General features: G+C 41.2%; 1 protein-coding gene across 5 annotated transcripts in view; it reads right to left on the bottom strand.

Annotated features, from left to right (window-relative positions):
* Nucleotides 1-10,029: 10,029 nt before the first annotated feature.
* The window catches only part of KLF12 (KLF transcription factor 12), a 234,253-nt gene continuing 223,092 nt past the window's right edge, over nt 10,030-21,190 (bottom strand). For all 5 annotated transcript variants that reach the window (XM_077173609.1, XM_077173611.1, XM_077173613.1 and 2 more), the window contains one exon: nt 10,030-19,310. In XM_077173609.1, the coding sequence (XP_077029724.1) occupies nt 19,129-19,310 (182 nt within the window). In that variant the 3' untranslated portion in view covers nt 10,030-19,128. The remainder of the gene's footprint in view (nt 19,311-21,190) is intronic.

Raw genomic sequence — 21,190 nt, 5'->3', positions numbered from 1 at the left:
TCTCTTGAGAGAACAGAGACAGTCATGGTGGGACTGATGCCTGGCTTCTAGTGAGGCCCATTGGCACAGATGAGTTTTTGGGTCTCTATTTGTGTCACACACCAGAATGGTAGACTGGCACACTCTGCAAGACACAGAGGAGGCTTGGCCTTGTCTTGTCAACATGATGTGTAGCATCACCGATCCATCCCTTCACTCTACCCATCTTCATTCTGCCTAAGCTCTCCAAAAGGAAATTTAATTCACAGCACACATTTATAAAATACTCTTCATCCTTTGAACTGGTTCCCTTAAACATACCCTAAAAGTCAGGACCACTGTTGCTCAAGAGACTCTTGTTCCAGGACCCTGAAATCTCTTAGTGGCTTTTTTAGGTAGATTTAACAGATCTCACATTTCTTCCCACCCACCTCTGCCACTCAGGCCTCCCTTTCCTCTAATAAGATCCCACCAGGTGCCTTAAGGTAGCACATGCTGAATCTTACAACACCATTGGGAAGCTGAAGATTCTGGATTTTGCTTCAGGAACTGTATGTTGCTCTTGGACAGCAATATGAAAATCTTTTCTGTAATAAAGCACACTAGGATATTATTTATTCCTGTTAGTCCAAGGTGCCAAGTAGCATCATCAATACCATTATAAAAATGTTCATGTTAGGGTTCAGACTTTGAACTTTACTTAAAAACAGTAATGGCCTAGAAATCCATTCCTTGTCTTTGCCTTCTCTGTTCTTGAACAACTCCAATTTTTATATTTTTTTCTGCCACCCCATGAATCATCTTTTCCTGCCCCAAGTTCAAATGGGAGCTGCATCTCATGATGCCACATGACTTCGGAAGCTGCAGCTTTGAACAGAAGCCAAAATATTTATCTTCTGAGTGTAAAATGCACTTTATATCATCTTGGCAATGAATGTGTTTGTGCATTGTATCAAGCAGTGCTTGGCTTCCCTATGGTATGTGGTGCACATTTATTAATAGTATTGATTTTAATCTAATTTACCTGAAAGTTTTCAAACTTCCTGCTTCTGTATGGTTCCTGAAACACTAACCTACAGGTCAATCCAGATCATACCTGTTTGAAGCACTCCATGTGAATTTCCACCCAAATTCTATCTCTTCCAAGATTGCTGGGTCCTGACAGCGTTTTGCCTTTGTTCTTTTCTGGCAAAGCATTGACATGACATTTGTAAATGTTGCCAGATGAGTCGGTGGCTGGGTTTGGTACATAATTCAGAACTTCAGTTTTTCAAGCCCTCTGAAGCAGCAGCCACTATTGGAGCCAAAGTTTAATATTGTTAGTGTATTAATTCATGTCAGTGGTTGAGTACAATTTTTTTTTTACCACATTTCACAGAAAATCATCTACCACCAGCAATTGATCAAACATGACAAGCTCCCACTTGGCTAATGCCTGTGATACGGGCTACTTAACTCCTGTATTTCTTCCCAGAATGGAAACTGCGGCTTCTGGTGAAATAAAGGAGCTTCTATTTCTCTGCCACTGTCAGAAATAGAAATTCAGAGCAATATTTTCATCAGCTTGAAATGCCAGATGAGATTAAAATCCTCATGCCAAGGGGAAGGCATTTGCTTTGAGCTGCAGTTCTTAATGCTGCTCAGCCCAGCACTTTGTAGGAGGCATCTCAACCTTCCTGTTCCTCCCCTCACTGGGGCAGTGCTAAAGTGTCAAATCATTAGGACAGGCTGAGGTCTGCTGGGAATACCCCACTGGGGTGAATTCAAGCCTGATATAGGGCTGCCAGGCTAAGAGGGTTATTGCAAGGAGGAAAGCACACTGGTGGAGATGTAAACTGGGGCTCCAGGGGCCCACAAATCCTACCCACCAATTTATGATTCCCAGAAACTGGATGTTGTGGCCTCTCTGTTGGGGAGAGTGAGTGGGATGAGCTGCCCCAGGGAGCAGGGCTTTGAACCATTAACTGATGCCTTAACCTTGGACATCCTAAAGTTTGTGATAACTGAGCTGGGCTCAGGTAACAGAGAACACCGTGGCCTGCAGCTTGGGGAAGACATCTGTCCTGCTTGGACATGTTCTTGTTACTAAACCTTCCCTGCATTTCACACACACCGAGAGCCTGGTATGAAGTGTGTTGTTGTCATAATGAAATCACAGGGAATCAGATGGAGAAATGTGTGTTTGAGCATTTAAAGCTAGACTTGTAGACCACAAAACAGACTTCACAAGTAGAGGTCAAGGTGGCACCAATTAAGACAAGATTATATTTAATGGAAAGTCACCTGGATTGAATTAAGTGTATTTTCTTGGACCTAGCAGGCTGGAATCAGGATAAACAAACTTCTCCAGAATTCCTAGGTGACCTTACAATAATTATGACCAAATCTGAGTTTCAAGTCTTCAGAGCCCCCAAATTATCTTTTATATAAGAACACACATTGCTACTCGGGAGGTCTGTTTGTTGTGATGAACAGAGCATAAAATAAATCCCTCACACACAATACTGCAGGTGGAGGCTGCAGAGCAGTTTCTGTGATCAATAGAGCTAATGGGCCTCCAGTGTAAAACACATTTTTGTAACTCCCTTTCTTCAGACCTTCTTTTTTGTCAGAAACACAGTGCCAAAAGAACTTAATGGCTTTGTTTTCCAGTCCATAAACTGCTGATATGTCACTGGTGTTGCAGTTAAGCATACACAATAAACCCACCAGAGTTCAAGCTCGTGCTACAATCAAGCACTGGGGCCACCACCTTTTCTTTTTTTTTTTTTTTTTTTTTTTTTTTTTTTTAGTTTATTGATGCTGCATGTTTAAAATATGATGATGTACCTCTACATGGAAACACAGAATAAAAAAATTATACACACACTTCTCAGTTTTGTAGGTTCAATCTGTGGCATCTTTTCCCCTCATGCAGACAGTATGCCCAGGAAAAGCATGGGAATCAGCCTTTGATTCCTGTTTGTTTGCCAGTCTTGGCCTGCACAGTCTACTTGCTCACATTGAGATGAGCACTGGTCAACAATTTTTCACCACAAGAGAGTTTCTTTTGAGAATGTGTTGGTTCACTGAGCTCCACGGATCCAGCTAAGGTTTTCCATGCAGGTTTTCTAAATATCTAATGGGTGTCAATTATTTGGACAGTTTCCTGAAAGTTCACTAGAAATGTCTAAAATTTTTGGTTTGAGCTAACACTGGACTAGAACATGATTTCAAATACAAAAACATTTCTTGTGGACCTAAAGTAATTTTATATATGCTTTTCAACAATCAGCCCAACTTCCAATCCCTCAGTAAACTTAAAACACCTGTCCTAAAGAAGTAAATGCCACTCTTGCTGTATTTGCTTCACTTAAAGCTGATTTGAACTTTTAAGATCATGGCTCATGGGCTTGCCCACTGTGATTAGACATGGTTTTATACTGCAAAAAGAATAGGAAGGCCTAGATTTTCATAGGGGATACAAAATGCTTATTCCTTCTCCAACGAAAATGGAAGTAAATGTAATGCAATTAAAATTTTGAGTGCTTTTGTTCAAGTTTTTAAAGTGTGTTTCTGTATTTGTTTAGTTTGGATCTTGGAGGTAAGGAACCATACTGTAGAAGAGGAGAAATACACCCAGCATCAGTAATTCTTACAAAGCTTGCAAAGACACTTCCAAACACCTTTATGTGAGATGTACGGACAAAGGTGTAATGAAAGTATAAATGGTTATGTTTGGCACTGTCTGATTCAGTGTTTTGTATCTTAGTGCTGCTGCCATGCTCTTTCCCCCAAACCATGAGCCCCGAGGACCACAGTATAACCATACCTGACCCTCATCTCAGCCCCAGGGTCATTGATACTTTCCCTTGTCCTCTCATTCCTTTTCCTAACTTCACATCTCCCTTCAGCCTTAGTCCTTGATTCATACTACAGGTGACTGCCCACCTCTTCATCCTGTAGTTACTTGCCTTCTACCCCATCTCCACCACCCCCTGCTAGGCAGGAATAAAAGATCACAACCTCAGATAGACCCAGCTGGATCTCTGTGCCTGGCCTGCAGCAAGGCCTGCAGAAAATCAATCTGCTTGGGGCAAGAAGTGTGCTGTAAGACTTGGCCACCCAGGTGGGAGCCAGTGATTGGTGTTACCTGGTGGTGCTCTCTGTGGCTGGGAGAAAAGCAGTAATGTTTGCAGAAGAATACTGTGAAAGCCTGAGTTCTGTGTCCTGTGCTCCCTTCCATATATGAAAGCACCATCTCAGTCAGATTCCAGCTACTGTAGAGTAAAAAGTACTTGGTTTCACAGATGCATAGAGTAGTTTGGGTTGGAAGGGACCTTAAAGATCATCTAATCCAAGTCTCCTGCTGTGGGTAGGGACACCTTTCACTAGACCAGGTTGCTCAATTTAACCTGTCCTTGGAACACTTACAGGGATGGGGCAACCTGTTCCAGTACCTCACCACCCTCACAGTAAAGAACTTCCTAATATCTAAACTAAATCTACTCTGTTTCAGTTGAAAGCCATTACCCTTCATCTATAACTTTGTAAAAAGTCCCTCCCCAGCTTTCTTGTAGATCTAAAGATACTGGAAGACTGCTCCAGGATCTCCCTGGAGCCTTCTCTTCTCCAGCTATCCAGGAGATGTATTCCCTCATAGATTTATCAGGCCATTCCTGACTCCTGTAGCAAGGAGTCCACTTTGCCTTCGATAAGTGGCTATCGATCTACTGGATATCACCACCACTCCTGCAAGTTACGGCCAGTGAACCAACATTTGCTCACTATTTCTCTGAGTTGAGCTCAAGCATGAAATTGCTATCAATGCCATCCTTACTTCCTACCAAAACTCTTCCTGCTAGGATAGTCAAGGAAAATATTTTAAGCCCTGAAAGCTCCTTGAAGTTTATGGGTACACGGCCATCCATGTGAATCAAACTAAAGCTGACAATCCCAAAGGGCCACATTAGTTTTCCCACAAAAACACATGAATGTAGCACTTCTGTCTCACACTTGGCAGGTTATTCATTTATTTTAATTTGCAGCAACCGTGACTGAGTTACATTCATCTTCCCAGATGTTGTTAGTGATGAAAGCTGAAGGAACAAGTCTTCTGATGTTGATGTACTGTGTGCCAAACCTCATCTTGAGCCCCTGGCTCCTGCTGTACTTTTCTTGTGTCTGTACTGCTGCCTTGTGATAAATGAAACTTGCAGAATCACACGTACTGTGGTACAGGAACAAGCATCTTGTCTGGGGAGTGGTCAGTGCTGGAGGCTAAAAACTTGGGCTGTGTGTACATCTGTGGAGGCTCATGTAATAGCTACAGTAAAGTTATTATAACTAAAGCAAAGGTGCTGAGGCTTTGATTACAAATGTCAAACAAAATGGGAAACAAAGCAAGGCTGAGGAAGGAAAAAGGCCCCAGCCGTGTGTTCTCCTCCCCCCACCTCATCACAACAAGCAGCTTTTCTGTCTTTGTTTTATTAGCTCCAAAAGCCTTTGCAGTCTTGCCTTCTTGGCACACTTGTAAAGTCCTGGGAAGCTCAGAGTTTTCTCTCGGTTACACTGAAAACCCACAGATGGTCTAAATGATCGTTTGTAAATAAATGAATAATCAGAACCAAAAAAGCTCTGCAGAAACCTCTACCAGCCTTTTCTAATTTTCCACAAAACGCCTCAGAAACAGATTGCATACTTCACCAGCAGACTGAAACAGCCATGTTACCAATTTGCACAGATGGAGATCAATTTAGTCTCAGCTAATTCAGGGTTTTCAATTTCCACGCAGCTCCTTCCCGCTGCAAGCAGCGAAGTACCAGACCTCTGTCTGCTCCATGAGAGATGGGCACCAAAGGAGCAGCTCCCATTTCCTGCTCACATGCACCAGCAGACCCAAGCACCAGCCTGGATGTGAGACAAACCCCCCAGCATAACTGAGGCTAAACCTCTGCTCATGTCCCTGCCTCTGTCCACGCCTGGGTGCTGAGGTGATGGTGTGGTGTGCAGGACCCCAGGCTGTCCTTGGACCCCTCTGTCATGGGGGAGGCCACACTGTCTCCTATGGGATGCTCTTTGCAGTCCAGGCTTGGGGTGAACACCTGCTGGCAGAGGGGGAGATGAGAACAAGTCAGGTCTGGGGGCACGTGGGGCTTCAGAGCACTCCTAAAGCACCAACTCAGGTGAGGGGGACAGGCATAGAAGGAGTCTGAGAATTCATCTCCTCCCCTGTCCTTTTACAGAATCATAAAAGGGTTTGGCTTGGAAAGCACCTTAAAGATCATCTTGTTCCAGTTGCCTTGCCATGGGCAGGGGCACTTTCCACTAGGCCAAAGCCCCGTCCAACATGGCCTGTGACATTTCTGGGGATGTAGGACCCATTTGGGCTCTAGCATCTCAAAGTAAAGGGCTTTAAAACTGCTACTCAGCTGTTTCCTACCTACATGAACACCTGGCTCCTAAGTATATTCCCAGTAGTGCTCCTGGTGCCCCCACTACCTTTAGGAAGAGCTAGCTAGTCAGTGCACATCTACATAGGTGCATGCAGTGCATGCATGTGTGCGTGTATAAGTACACATACACATGTACGAAGCAGATATATACGTGTTCTTGCATGCCTATATGTGCTAGCAGTCAGAACTCAGATGTCAGTGTAGACAAAGCAGGTATTTAAGGATAAATGAGGAATTAAAGCAGGTTTATCTGCTGGATAAAAGCAATAGCTGGGGAACAGTTGCATCCTGCTTCCCACATCAGCCAGCCCTCTCTTTTGGCAGCACACTTCCATGAGGCTGTGGACACAGGAGAGGAAGCAATTTCACAGCAAATCCTCTGCTGTCCAAACCTTGGCCATGAGCAGAGAGGCTCCCTGTCATCTGGCTGATGAAGGAATTTCATTGTCCCTCTCCCAAGTCTGCCAGCTCCTCAGAAATGGTGACACATTGTTGCAGCAGCCAGGGCTTGATTTGCCTCTGCTGAAATGGAATGGCACAGCAGGATGGCCATGATCATCCTGGTGGAAAAGATTGAGATTTCTTCCACCTCAAAATTAGACACAGTGTCTTAGCTAAGCTGCCACAATGGTTATTTTATTAATGCTATTTGCAGTAGATTCTCCTCTACATATGCAACGTATTCAATCAATGTATTTAATTGTACTTTTCCAGCCAGAGACTGCAAGATGGAGAGAGAAAACTCCTGTCCAGAGCTTAAGGCTTCTGTTTGCATCCAGTCCCAGTGAGGGTGCTCAGCCACCAGTGCTGCCCACCTGCGATGTTGCCTGTGCCACATTTACGATCCAGTTGATCATGGAAGAGGGAGATTTAATAACTCCTTAAAAACTGCATACCAGAGCCTCTTCAGGGCATTGCATTTTAAAGAAACACAGAGGGGAGCCCATAATAAATGTTACAAGGGGAAATGCCTGTGACTGATAAGAAGCTGAGCGGATGACAAATCACAAAAGCCTCCAGAGAACCCCTCAGGAGCAGATAACCTTGAGACGTACCTGTATATAAAGATTAAACAGCAACTCAAGCTCAGCAGAGATTTATAGCGCTTTGCAAGAGTCTTGGTTTCACTGTTTGCTTTCGCAGTAGTTTCTGGACTTTATTGTTAGTTTCTGTCTGTTAATATTCTGCACAGGCCCAAAAATACAGGTGTAGAAAAGTCACCCCAGAAAAAACAAAGAATTTATTTGAAATATTTTACAAGGAGGTTTTATAGATCAATATCCCCAGCAAATGAGAAAGATAACCAGGAAAGGGCACAGTGCACCTGTGAGCAAGGTTGTGCAAAGATACAAATGAAAACATAAAGGACAAAATGTATTGACATGTTTCAGCTTACTGGCTAAATCTGGTTATTCATTCCTTTATAAGGGGCAGGTCCAGTTATTATGGGCTATATATTTTTGGTAAGACAAGTATGTGAGGCAGTAAATGCCTTTGTGGGTATGCTTCAACAGGAAGGGTATGGCTACTGCTGCTATTTGGGGCCTCTCACAGAGAACACCCATGGGTATAAAAACCCTGCTCAGTTACAGACTGGGTCAAAACCTTAACCAGAAAGCCTGTTCTGCCTGATGGCCCAAGTGAGAGGGAGGGACTCCAAATGGTCAGGTGCTATTAAGAATATCAGGAAACATTTTCTCAGTGTAAGGGTGGCTGACCCCTGGCACAGGTTGCCTAGCAAGGCTGGAGTCTTCATCCTTGCAGATTCTCAAAAGCCATCTGGACACCATCCTGGCAACTGGCCCTAGGTGTCCCAGTTTGAGCAGGGGGCTTGGACCACACGACCTCCAGAGGTCACTGCCAACCCCAAACATTCTGTGATTCTGGCATTTTTTCCTTAACTACTGAGTCACTCCAGCTTCAGTCAAATGTCTTTGGCTCTTTATCTATTTAAAGGGTTTAACTCTGCCTGGTTTGCTAGGATGTGAGGGTTGTTTAGGGGCAGGTTTCCACAGCGTGAACAGCAGGCACTGCTGAAGAGACCAATTACATCAGTGGCAGCCTGGACCACAGGGCTGGCTTCACTTTGGAAAGGACAAATACTTGACGACCACCAACATGCTTTTCTCCCCTAGCATTGCCCTTTCCACTCCCAACCAAGATCTCGTGCCACCAGGCCACAGTGCAGCGAGCAGATGTGGCAGACAGACCTCTCACATGGATGGGCTTCCCTGTTAGAGGCTGGACACGAGGACTTGCACCCTGAATCCACGGGTGAAAGTCTGCACTGCCAGAACTCTGTCTGGGAGGCAGGCAATCTCCCTGGGTTCAAGGATGATGCCGATGTGACTTTTTCCTGCACGTAGAGAGGGAACTGTGCTTATCTGATCTAGTAACTCAGTGTGCAAAGTTGAAGGTGGTTACCAGCGGCCACTCCTTGTCATGCTCACGGAGAGCCAGACGTGCCCCGTGCGACGTACTTAACACAACGTGCCAACTTTTCATTCCAAGTGGACTGTTCAATAACAAAGGGGAAAAAAAGGGGGAGGGATTACAGGACAATTGAGCAGTTGTTTGTGCAAGTGGAAGAAATAACTTTTCAGGAACAGAGCATGGGTCAGGGCAGAGGACGGTGTGGGCGTTCACTGAGGAGGTCAGACTAAACAGGCAGTGATGCATTTTATACTTATGTCACTCTTGGGAGAAAAAAATGAAATTAAACACACACAGGACACTGAGGAAGAACAAACAACTTATTGTGTGGAAAGCAGAAGTGCTTTGGAAGGGTCAATGCAACTATCTGATTTTTAAATTCATCGTTGGTTTGAGAGATGGAAGATCTGTCATAGGACAGACTTGGTTGAGAAACATCTTTTCATAAGGCTCAAAGGTCTCCAAATCACTTTATTTACTTGTTTCTCTGCCTGTAACCATGTAACACTGTGGCTTTTAGTAGATAAATGATCATATTGGTTAAAAGTAAGCTGATGGGAATTCAGGGGAAGGGGAAAATTAATTTTAAGGAGAAATTTCACCAATAAGGGTCCTGTGCGGCTCCAAGCCTCTGACTTTACATCCAGTTGCCCTAGGCTGGCTCAAACATAAAGGAAGCTTTTTTATGGAAGGGCCAGACACAAGGGACAAGCCCACAGACCTCAGAGTGTCCCTAGGAGCAATTGCAAATACCAACTCTCTTCAACCAGGTATAAGCTTGCCATTTCCAGTGTGGCACTGCCCTTCTCCAGCAGCTGTTCCTTCACTTCAGGGGCACACAGTGGACAAACCCTCTCCTGGCTGCACCAGTACCTTACACATGCTGCACTTCAACTGCACCAGCCTCCCCACAAACAGGGAAAGGAGAGGGCCAGAAGTAAAGAGCTCCCCTTTCAAAGTACTTGGGGTATTCAGATTATATAGTAATGCAAAATATTTTTATATCATCCCAGGGCATTTTTGTTTATACTGCTGAGTGCTATTTTATTTGTTCCAGCTTTGCCACAGATGCACAAATTCTGTGAAAGGAGAAAGAATGTCTACTCTCTATGGTGGCTTTTAAAAAATCAGAAACACAAGTAAAATCCATTTCTTAAGCAATCATTCCATTAAAAAATCACTATATGTTTATAGAAAACAAAGATTTAATTTTAAAAAGTTAGTATCTAGGTATTCCAGAAGCTTTGAGTCATCCACAGTAATAATCAGGGGTTTGTTCCATACAAAATGCTTTATTTAACCTTCATGCCTCCATTCAGATAATTGTACAAATGCATACATTTAAAGGTTTAAACTCTATTTCAATTCACAGCTCAATTCATAGGAAAGTTGAATACAGAAAAGCAATGCACCAACAAAATATGTCTGAGACACCATTTAAAACGATAACACTTGTTCATTTAAATCTTTGAGAATAGAGTGGAATAATCATCCTCTGACAGAATTTCATTAGGGGACTCCCTTTACATTATCATAGGGCAAAAATCACCTTTTTACAGTAAGAGGAAAAAAAGCTCTGAGTATATTTACAATACATACACTATACATAAATACAAGAACAACACTTACATAATATTAATAAACTTATAACATAGGCATTGCCTAAACACTACATAGTATATAAATGCAGAGGAAACTATTGGGAAATTAGATCTTCAGAAGTTTACTTTAAGTTTTGAAGAAAAGTAATTTTTGTATTTAAAAGCTTTTGAAAAGAAGGCAAAAGAAAGTCTAAAAAACTAATATGTTTGCCTGCTAGCACTGGTATTTTTATTCCTTTTAAATGTAGGAGCTCTATTGACACTACTATCTCTATGGGGTTACTGATAATGGCCCTCCCTTTTCCATCTTATCTAGGAAAAAGACTGAGGTGCTGTACACACTAATTCCATTGCTGTGAAGCTTTCAGTCCCAAATGAATCGCTTGGTAAACTACGGGATGTTTTTGTATTTTTACACAGGAGGATCAAATAAACGCTCATTGGTGCATACAACAGTAATGACCTAATTAGAAGGAACAATTTGGGGCCAAATACAATCCCATCCTTAGGTTTTCATTCAAATAACACCATGGGGGAATTTGCTTCGTCCATAAGTAACTTGGCCAAGAATGATATTTTTCAGTATTGTTTTTTCCTGAACACAGCTGAAAGAACTTTCTGATTTAATGGTATTTTTGACCCCACATGTTGATAGCAGTGTCCAAATCTCTCTTTCCCTTGATGTGTGTATGAAATGCATGTGCCTGTGTGTGGGTTGAAGGTCTTAAGGCTGATGGTACATGAAACTTAAGTAATTCATTACTATCTCTGTGTATATTCTACAAATGTGCAAATGGGAAATACAACTTTGTAAGGACAGACAGAAGGTCAAGAGAGCATATTGTGTAGGTGTTCAGTGAAGAACTTACATTACCAAGGAAGCCATGTATAGGACAATCAGAAGAGAAATAAACCATGCGGGTTTTTTTAACATGGGAATGTGGCAGTGAAAAAGTCTGAAACCAGAAATGACAACAACGGCTCTGAATCGTGGTAAGTATTGGTTCAGCCATGAAGATTTGGCTCAAGCTGTCTTTCCAAAGCTCTTTTATACCTAGAAAGGCAGGGAGAGGGAGAAAAGTGGTATCTGAACCTATTTGTGTATTTCATGGTTGATGCTTATGACAATCAATCAAAGCCATCGCCTGTGGTCCCGTATCAGACACTGAATTCATGTTTTTATATGCTGAGGTCACAGCACAGAGCAAGGTTTGGTGAGCCAATGTGTGAACCACCTCTTCCTTTGCTTCTGAGAGCACCTTGGCTCACTGAAACTTCTGACTCTGAATTGGGAAAGATGTTGCAGTTCATTTATATGGACAATAGGATCTCAAGTAATTTTTTGTATTCTTGTTTTTGTAATAGCTAAAATTCATATGCCCAGTTTTGTTTCTCTGGAGGACTGAAAAACTCTGTATTGAATAATGTAAAAGTTAGCACAAGGGTAATTATTTCATAATTCAAAGTCAGGGAACAAGAGCTGCTATAAAATAATGCTTGCAAAGCAAAAAAAAAAAAAAAAACAACCCAAAAAAAACCAACAAAAAAACCCAAAAACCAAACAAAACCCAAAAAACCCCAAACCCAAATAAAATAAAAAAGCCCCAAAAAAGTAAAATCAAAACAAAACAGACTAAAAAAACAAACCAAAGAAAGAAGAACCCTTACTCAGAGTTTGCTTTTTAGAATGAAGGGGAAAAAAACCTGTCTCATTTTGGGATGGTGAAGATAGGGCGCCCTTTCCTACCGAAGAACTAACACATGCAGGGTGGAATCAGCCAAGCCTTCCAAGATGGCAGCTTTCTAAGGGTGCCCTCTTGTAGTTGCTGTTGCTCCAGAACAAAGAACAGAACACTCCTCTCCAAGAAGGGCTCAGGTACTGGGTAAGAAAGTAGATTCCTTTCTCCTTCTGACAACACATTCCCTGATGTTCCCCTGAAATCCCCAGCATGAGTTGTATTCTTTTATGGGCTTAATATCTGGAGATAAGCTCAGGACAACAGAATAAGTATAAGCATGTTCTGATGGGATTATTTCTGCTAGTGGTTAACATTTAAATTTGTTACTGAATGAGCAACCTTGTCATGTAATTAATTTGTGCATGAATACCTAATTGTTACATGTGTGTCCATGTGCACCTTCTTTTTGGGTGGGGGATTGGTTTTAGACCTGCACGTTCATCTGTGTATGAGCCTCAGTGAGACTCCAGCAGTACCCACTGATGGCAGCAGAAGTCTAAACAAAATGCAGGATTTCTCAAATACAAAATTATGCCTGGATAAATGACAGGTACAAATTCAGAGGATGGAAAGCAATCTTCCTGGGCAAAGGCATCAGGACAACCAGTTACATTTTGATTTCCAATAAATTAATTTTTAAAAATAGAAGAAGCATGAGGGCTGGCATTACACTGCTATTTTAAGAATCCATTAGCAGTAGTTAATATTTACAAAAAAACTGAGAAAAAAATAAGAGTGCAAGAGTCACAGCTGGCCATTTTCTGGTAAGATCAATTAGTCTACGGATGCAAATGTTTAGGCCACTCAATATAAAAATTTCCATACTTCATTTTAGAAATATCGACTTCTTGTTTGCTATTCAAATAGTCTCTAGACAGACAGTCCCTAATTTTTCACTCATTTGTCCCCAAAAGAAAGCGAAGTGATATATTTTGTCCACTCATGAAGTCAACCAAGATGATATTAAATACTATGAGCATTACATGATGAAGAGAAAGGAGACATAAGGTGAACTCTTGTGTTTCCAGAGTTCAATGCAGAGGATTTTTCAAGAGAATCCCTGTTCTTTCATATTCCCTAAAAAAAAAAGCTCCATTGGGCTTATTGCTGGTTTTGGATAACTTCACTAGAGAATACCCTGGATACATGGGCATATCCAACATAAATTGGGAAGAAATCCCCTAAAACACTGCTCTGACAACAACTTCCAATCACACCTACTGAGAATCGGTATAGCTACGAGTCATTTGTAAACTAAGATTTATTTTCTTACAAATATATGACAGATGTTATCTGAGAAAATAACTAAAACCTCTAACACAGTATCTCAACATGTGAACATACAAATGGCACTTTGTGTTTGTTTCTGTGCTGCATTATTGTTCTCCAAGTAAAATTTCATTCTCACCTTACTGTTAACAGAATCCCATTAAGTTATTGCTGTGTAAAAGTATAGGAACATCCCATCAGTTCTAATTACAGGCACTTTCAGTTTCTGTTTCACCTCTAAAATAGATTTCAGGCTATCTCACTGAAGTGTATGAGTATTTTAAATGTCAGAACTGTCCTGCTACAATGGATATTCTTGACATGTTACTGCACCTAGAAGACTAAACTCCCCTGGAATCAGCAAAAAGCAGCTGCCTATTTCAGCTCTGCAACCTTTAATCAGGACGCACTGCAGTTGGGGAAATACAAGAAGAAATAAAATCATATGAGTGTTTGCCATTCCTGTATCTGCAGTTCATTGTAAAATGCCAGAAGGAAAAAAGAAATCACAAACCGACAAACCTTTCATATGGTTTTCATTTTGTTTAAGTGTTTTTTTCCTTTATTCAGTCAAAGACATTGAGCATTGACTTATTGACACGGAAGGACTCAGTATAACTTTGCTATATCACACACCATCTGCAAAACAGCAAAGAAGTGGCCACTCCATTTTGCAGAGAAAATACACTCTGATAAAACAGAACAATTTACTTCTTGAGTCTTGTGTTTTAGCTTTGCAAGGCATTATCCTAACAGTCTTCCGATGAAAACTGGAGGTAAGGATTGTTTAAAAATGTATTTCATTTCAGCTATTTAACACCCCACGTAAAACTTGAGTTTGAAAATTCTTTTCCATTATCACATGTATTACAGAATATTTTAACTGTTACAAGTATAATAAAATACTTTCAAGTTACTTTGATTTCTAAAGATGCAGTATCCTTACAGTTACATTTTTATGCCAAAACCTGATTTATTGAGGAGAATATAAGCCTTTTCAATGTTCCAGTGGGCATTACTTCATAAGCATACATTACATAGCAACTGCTACACTATAGCAAAACTGAAAATACAACAATTTCTTTGTGCAATTCTCTAGTCACGTATCACAGGGAAAGGCATAACACAATAACATGAGCTGGTTACTTAAGGTAGTATTTTCTGTAACAGTGTTTACTTAAAATTCTTCCTTTTCTGTTCTGTTTTGTTTTGGTTTTTTTCCTAAATTTTAATTTTAAATAAACTTGTATTACCTGCACATGGGTAGAGACACTTGGAAGTTCTGGGGATCATATGCATGAATGTAAGCATGAGCATGTGGGAGTAGCATGGATTTACTGAACGATCTTAAGACTCGACTGCTGTGGAAGACACAGTTTCACACCATGACCTTTCCAAACTCAAATTCAAGCTAAAGAGTAAGTGGGATATTGTCAGTCACACCTACTCTGATTTTGAAGTATCCACCTTCAATAAAGGGGAAAGAGATTTTTTTTTTTTACATTAAACAGCATTTATTACCAGAATTTAAATTTATAAATGGCAACTAGAATACATTTTCAATGTGGCTAATGGAAAAAGAGGCTTATGATCACTGCTATTCTCATTATTAAAGGGGAGAAAGGCTGTCCAGCTATTTGTCCATGCTCTGCACTGCAAGTTTACCCGAACATCAACATCACTGATGTAATTTTCAACACTGTTAATTTTGTTATACATTACTCCAGCAAATAATCATATATACAAGTCAGTCTAAATCTATTTAATTAATTATGCAAGCATGAGAATAAGGAATACTGCATCTTCATCCCCAAGTAAAAACTGCTGTTGCAATGAGCCAATTTTACAGTGCTGAATATAAGGGGTGCTCAAAAAATAATGACACAATTAAAATTTTTAAAAGTTTAGTATCAAAGCTGTTTGCTCATTACTTTTTCCTAAAATGCTGGCTCCTGATAAATCCATTTAGAACTTTTGAAAATACATGAAATCTGACACTTCATGGCATAATTTCCCTTGCAAGCTGTAACATGCAATGTGATGGCATGGTGGACTGAAATCTCTTGTCTTTCTGAAGGAATTGAACACTGTATGTTTGTGTATCCCAACTGCTCAATTAAGATGGTCCTAGTGGATCGTGTCAGGATGAGTTCTGGTATTTCTGCATGCTACACATGATGTAAGCCTTTGCCACAGCCATGAAATGTCACAGTCCTGTGGTGGGTACCAGGACTTTTGAGGAAACTACCCCAGAGCAATTGCCCATGGTCTTTGCACAAGCACAGAAACTTGGTAGGCCTGAACCAGAGCCAATAAAGGCAAAGACACACTGAGGATTTGGAGGACATCAGCTCTACATTCAAACACCCCCATCCTCCTGAGTAACTTCTCTTGAAATACTTCTAAGGGGGCAAAATCCAGAAAACAACTCCATGGAGTAACTGGAATCAAAGCCTGCAGGTGCTGGTATGAATGAGAACCTTATCAAGAACCATACTGTGTATCTGAAACCCAGTGGTGGACTACTGCTGGTTGTGCAATTAATCTACAGGTAACAGCAGCATGAGAGGCCCTTGCACATGTGCTGAAAGGCTGAGGATGTACTTCCTGCCTGGGAAATAACAAAATGTAGCACATGCTCCTTTACCTTTTGGCTTCATTCTCCTACCATTGCCCCACTCTGTGTCTGTGTCCCTCAGCATTACTGCTGCTTTAGCCCTCTATCATTTTGGGGTTCTTTGAATAAAACCAGACCCTCTTTCTGTTGCAGTGTTTCCAATTCCTATTGTAATAGGCAACCAGCTGAAAAGCCAGGGATTCACACAAACCAACCTCGGCCTTGGGAGATGAGTCTCTCCAGGGTCTGTTATACACATGCTCTTCCACAGGGCATTTCAAAGCTGAACACTAAAATTAAAGGCCTCTCCAGCTCTCTTGTAGTTTTTCTCTGTCTTCACTGACAACAGGGGAAGCCCAAAAAGGAGCACTGATCTCTCCCAGTTGCACCCTGCAACTGATGTTTGAGAGTAACATCACATCCTCCTGTATGCTAACAGAATGCCCAGCAGGAGCTTCTGCTCAAGCAAAATAATTTTCTATGAGAGAAAAAAACCCCCACCCACAGATCCTGAAAGGAATTCTGTAGCCATTGTTTCTTCAACTGAATTACTGCTATTCAAGTAATTGGAAAAATATTCTTGAGCAAGACAAGAATTTTATCAATGGAGTTCTATCTGACCTGACTTCTTTCCCTAAATGTCAACAATGACAGATGCATTTAAGGGGATGATATTGAAGTCCACAAAATCCAGACCTCACACATAATCCATGAAGCACCTCACATACAATACTTTGACAACCAGTTTTTTAAATCAACACTAGCAATGCTGCTCGTAAAGACACAGTTCTGCTGCCCTGCAATGCCTCATGGTCTATCCAGAAGCCCTGCTCTGTCCCTGATTTGGAAATGGAGTCTAGAATGTCGTCAGATTTGGTGGAAGTAGATCACCAACATGGTCAATGGGAATTGACAGAGGCATTTTCCCCACAACAGCTGTGAATAATTTGTGTTGAGTTTCTCTACTGATGACTGGGCAGTAGGAAGCCTGAGCTTTTTGTAAGCTCTTTCAGAGAGCTGATAAACTATCCATACTGGGGAATATTAAGGATATTTAAAGACAATCAAACTCTGGATCTTGTGAATGCTGTTATAAAGTATAAATCCCAGTCATATTGATCCTCAATTAACTGTAATTGTTTTTGTATCTGTATGGGTACTCTGTGTTGTTTTTTCTTAAAGATTACCTTGATTCCAGAATCCCAACATTAGTACATTTCCTTCAGGAATCTGGTATTAACTGAGATGGTCAAACATTTAAAAACAAACAAGTGGCATCACAAATTTAATCTGGAATTCCTGGAATAAATATTCATAATTAAATGCATTGCAAAAGACCTTTATGTTTACATCTTTCATCTCTAAGCTATGAAAATCTCAACACTTAGAAAATATTGCCAAGCCTCCCCTTTGTCAAATTTAGCTGAATAGGCAGATCCTTCTGAGGAAAGAAAGCAGAAAAACACTATTCTGTTTGCATGAATAACTGATGACTAAGAATTTCTCTCTTTCCTACATAATTCAATTAATACAAATTGGTTTGCAATTACAGGGCTGTATGGGAATGATCAAGAATTTCCTTTTATTTAATCTGAAAAGGCTTGGATTGAGAATCCAAGCAGAGGCAGCCACTGGTACCCATACAGAGGTCCATTTAGATCATACTAGACAGCTGGCAAAATCTTGTTATTCCCTAACTTCCAGGGAGAACTCTAATGTCTTGCAGAGCACAACTGCATATTTCTCTGTCCTACTTACAGTTCATCCACTACCTCCTCAACAATCAACTCTTTCCTTTATCTTTCCTGCTTTCCAGACACAAGCATTATGTTAAAGGAAATAAAAGTACTTAATTGTGGCGCCTAGCAGGTCAGTGAAACCAACAAAAAGATTAATTTAAATGCTTAAATCTTACATGCTGTTTCTGCATACCCCCCACTTCTGTTGGTGTGGAGTAAATTATTGTCACAAGAGCCATTTTATTAATTATTGCTTTTTCTCTGCAAGAGATGCAGCCGTTTCTTCTCTGTTTTGTTTTGATGATACATTCAATTCCATCTCAGGAATGGCTATACCACTAACCTTGGTACCAGCAAGTACAAGATTTGACTATTTCCTTGGGTTCAAATAATGGTTGTGGGGAAGAGCATACCTGCATGAAAGAAAACAACACACTGAGAATAGGGTAGTTGTTTTTAGGTGGTCTCTTTCTATACAAATCAGAAAATGGATCTAAATAATTCCATGGTAAAATACAGATACTTAATATGGTATTTCAGCAGAGATGCTGCTGCCCTTTGCTTATTTTACAGACTTCAACAACGACGACGACGAAAGAAAAGAAGGAAAAAAAACCATAAAAGAAAAAAGTTAAATGGCTGGTGTCCTCTGGGGCATAATGACAAGTTGTGGTATGATATTAAAATGCCACCATCATTATTGCAAAAGTCTGATCAAGCAAACCTCCAGCTCTGGCAGCGGGACCTCTCCAGCAGAATCCTCTTGCCTACTCACACGCAGCTTGTCTGTAGCACGGCTCCGGTGCAGACACCGGCCAGATGGTATTGAAAACAGGGGGAAAAGATGGCATCATACAGATCTAGCGGTCTTCTCTCATCATCATCATCATCACTATCATCATCGTCATCATCATCATCAGTTCATGGTATCTATACTCCAACCAGCAGTGATTTTTCAGGAACAAAATGTCTGGCAGCTGAGAAAACATACAAGCTATAAACATTTTTTGTCAAAGGATGCAGCATGTAAAATAATGCCCATTCCTGTAGCATCTCGGCTGCTATTTCCCAGGTGATTGTGATGACACTTTCAGGGGGTAGCCATGCTGAGGGGCAGACAGAGTTAACTTCAGATGGCGAGGAGAAGAGTGGCACTTCTTTTCCTGCTTTTTTTGAATTTCTGTTATTATTTTTCGTTACAGACATCAGGGAAAGCCCTGCCTGTTAACACTGTAGAGGGGGATTCAGCCCTGCTGAATTCACTGTGGGTAGTTAAGAGACCCAGCTCTTAAACTCAGCTGGAACAGGTAGCATTTCTCAAACCAGCATGTGCCTGCGGCGGTGGAGCGCCAAGTGATCCGAGCGGGAGAAGCTGCGGTCACAGTCTGCACACTTGAATGGCTTCACTCCCGTGTGCTTGCGGTAATGCCTCGTCAGTTCATCGGATCGAGCAAACTTCCAGGTGCAGCCTTCCCAGGTACATTTGTAGGGTTTTTCTCCTGGGAGAAACAAAAGAAAGAGGGGAAGGGGGAAAAACAGGTTGTGACTTTCCCCTTGTTGCCATTAATCCCCACAATCCCCTCTGCATGCCTCCCATGAACACGCACTGCCTAGGGGTTGCTTTAGGCCAAATTACACAATTATGAGGTACTGGATCTGCTGAATATAAGGAAAAGAGCCTTGACATTTATCATTCCCGTGGCATTCACGTGACTAAGAAAATCAACAGGATTAAGGCAATAATATAGATCCTACCTTGCAGGGGTGATGTGAGTATTAACATCACCCTTGTATGGTAAATATGAGAAGAGGGCTGTGTAATTCTCATATTTATCATACAAGTTTGCAACTCTCATTCTGTCAGGCTACACTTTCTCCCCAAATGACCACATTACCTGATATTTCTGCAATTTACCATGGGCTGACACAGACTTCACATTATTCTATGATGTTTATGAAGGTTTTTGATTATTTGTGTAAACAGCATTCTGGGACATTTCTTAGTAAGCTGGTAAAAATCAACTACAATTTCCCAATGAAACATAAAAATTCGGTCTGCAAAACCTCCTCTTTATTTACTGCAGTTGCTTAGTAAAAATAATTTTGCATAATATGTGTACAATTTTTAAATGTACTTAGCCATGGAACTTACACAACACTGTTCATAAATACCCATTTACTTTAGTGAGCTCAGACTTGGGCTAATGTAGATTTTTGGAAAATCCAACCATCTTGCTTTATATTTAAGGGTAAGAATGATGCTGTATCATGTCAGAGGAAAAGATTAATACAGCCAAACTGGATTTTGTGCTTGCATAAAGCGAAAACTGTTTAAAATCCCATTCTAGCCATGTTTTTAGGCTATACTTCTTTGTGACTTCTATCACTCACCTTCAGTGTCTATAGAAATGCTCTCGGCAGTTACCTTGATCCCATAGTTCAGCATAAACCAAAACTGAGGAAAGGAAACTGTGTGAGGTCCGTATTTATCTTCCTTTTGTTTGTCTAAAATTTTACTTCCCCTTCTGAAACCAGCTAATCACAACCTGGACAACAAAAGGGCATCTCTGCAACAACTGTTTCCTTTGTTAGGCAGAATCATTCTTCAGTTATTTATTATCTCATATGAATCATGAGCAGCTTGCAAGGAATTATTTCAATTATATGAACCACTGACGCAACACTTGCCTTTTCGTAGGCAGAACCTCCCTCCTTGCGTCTCTTCAAAAGTCAATAAATGCTTTGCAGAGAGCCCTTGGTTTCAAAAGAAAATTCCCAAGTAAGAGTATCATCACAAAGTTCAAACAGCCCTGAAAAATCCAGCTGAAATGGCCTCTGTTAGGAAACTGAGTGCTGTACAGACATCAGCATGACATGTCAGCGAGGTTGTCAGCAACATTTGAGCTCCTTGGGTTGGTACCTTCTGTGCACCATCTGGGCTGTGCTGCAGTTTTGAAGTCAGATGGGGGTGGGAAACAGTTGCTGTGAGGAGAACCCAGCAATCAGGGCTCTGACCACAACCTGTAGTTGCACCAGCAGCAGCTCAGCCTAGATAATTTTGTTCTCTCCAACCAAGCACAGAGCACCAAACAGTGCTCATTGCCACTGGGTGGCCACAGTGCTGGGCACCTCAAACCCAACAGCTGCTGCGAGCTGGACAGGCAGGCACAAGCTACATGGCAGATGGTGGGATGCACACTCTTGCCAATGACACAATCCTACAAAATGCACTCAAATTTGCCACCAAACTGTCTTACATAGATATTCTTGCCATAAACAGTTGGTGCAGAGCACTGTACAAATATAGCAGTACCCTCATCCAACTTGGCAGGTTGATTCCAAGGCTCCCATCACAACACATCAACATTTCCCAAGTGCA

Source organism: Agelaius phoeniceus, chromosome 2 (genome assembly GCF_051311805.1).
Source record: "Agelaius phoeniceus isolate bAgePho1 chromosome 2, bAgePho1.hap1, whole genome shotgun sequence".
NCBI classification, from domain to species: Eukaryota; Metazoa; Chordata; class Aves; order Passeriformes; family Icteridae; genus Agelaius; species Agelaius phoeniceus.
Note: the sequence above shows the minus strand (reverse complement) of the source record. Positions and strands in the feature narration are given on the sequence as shown.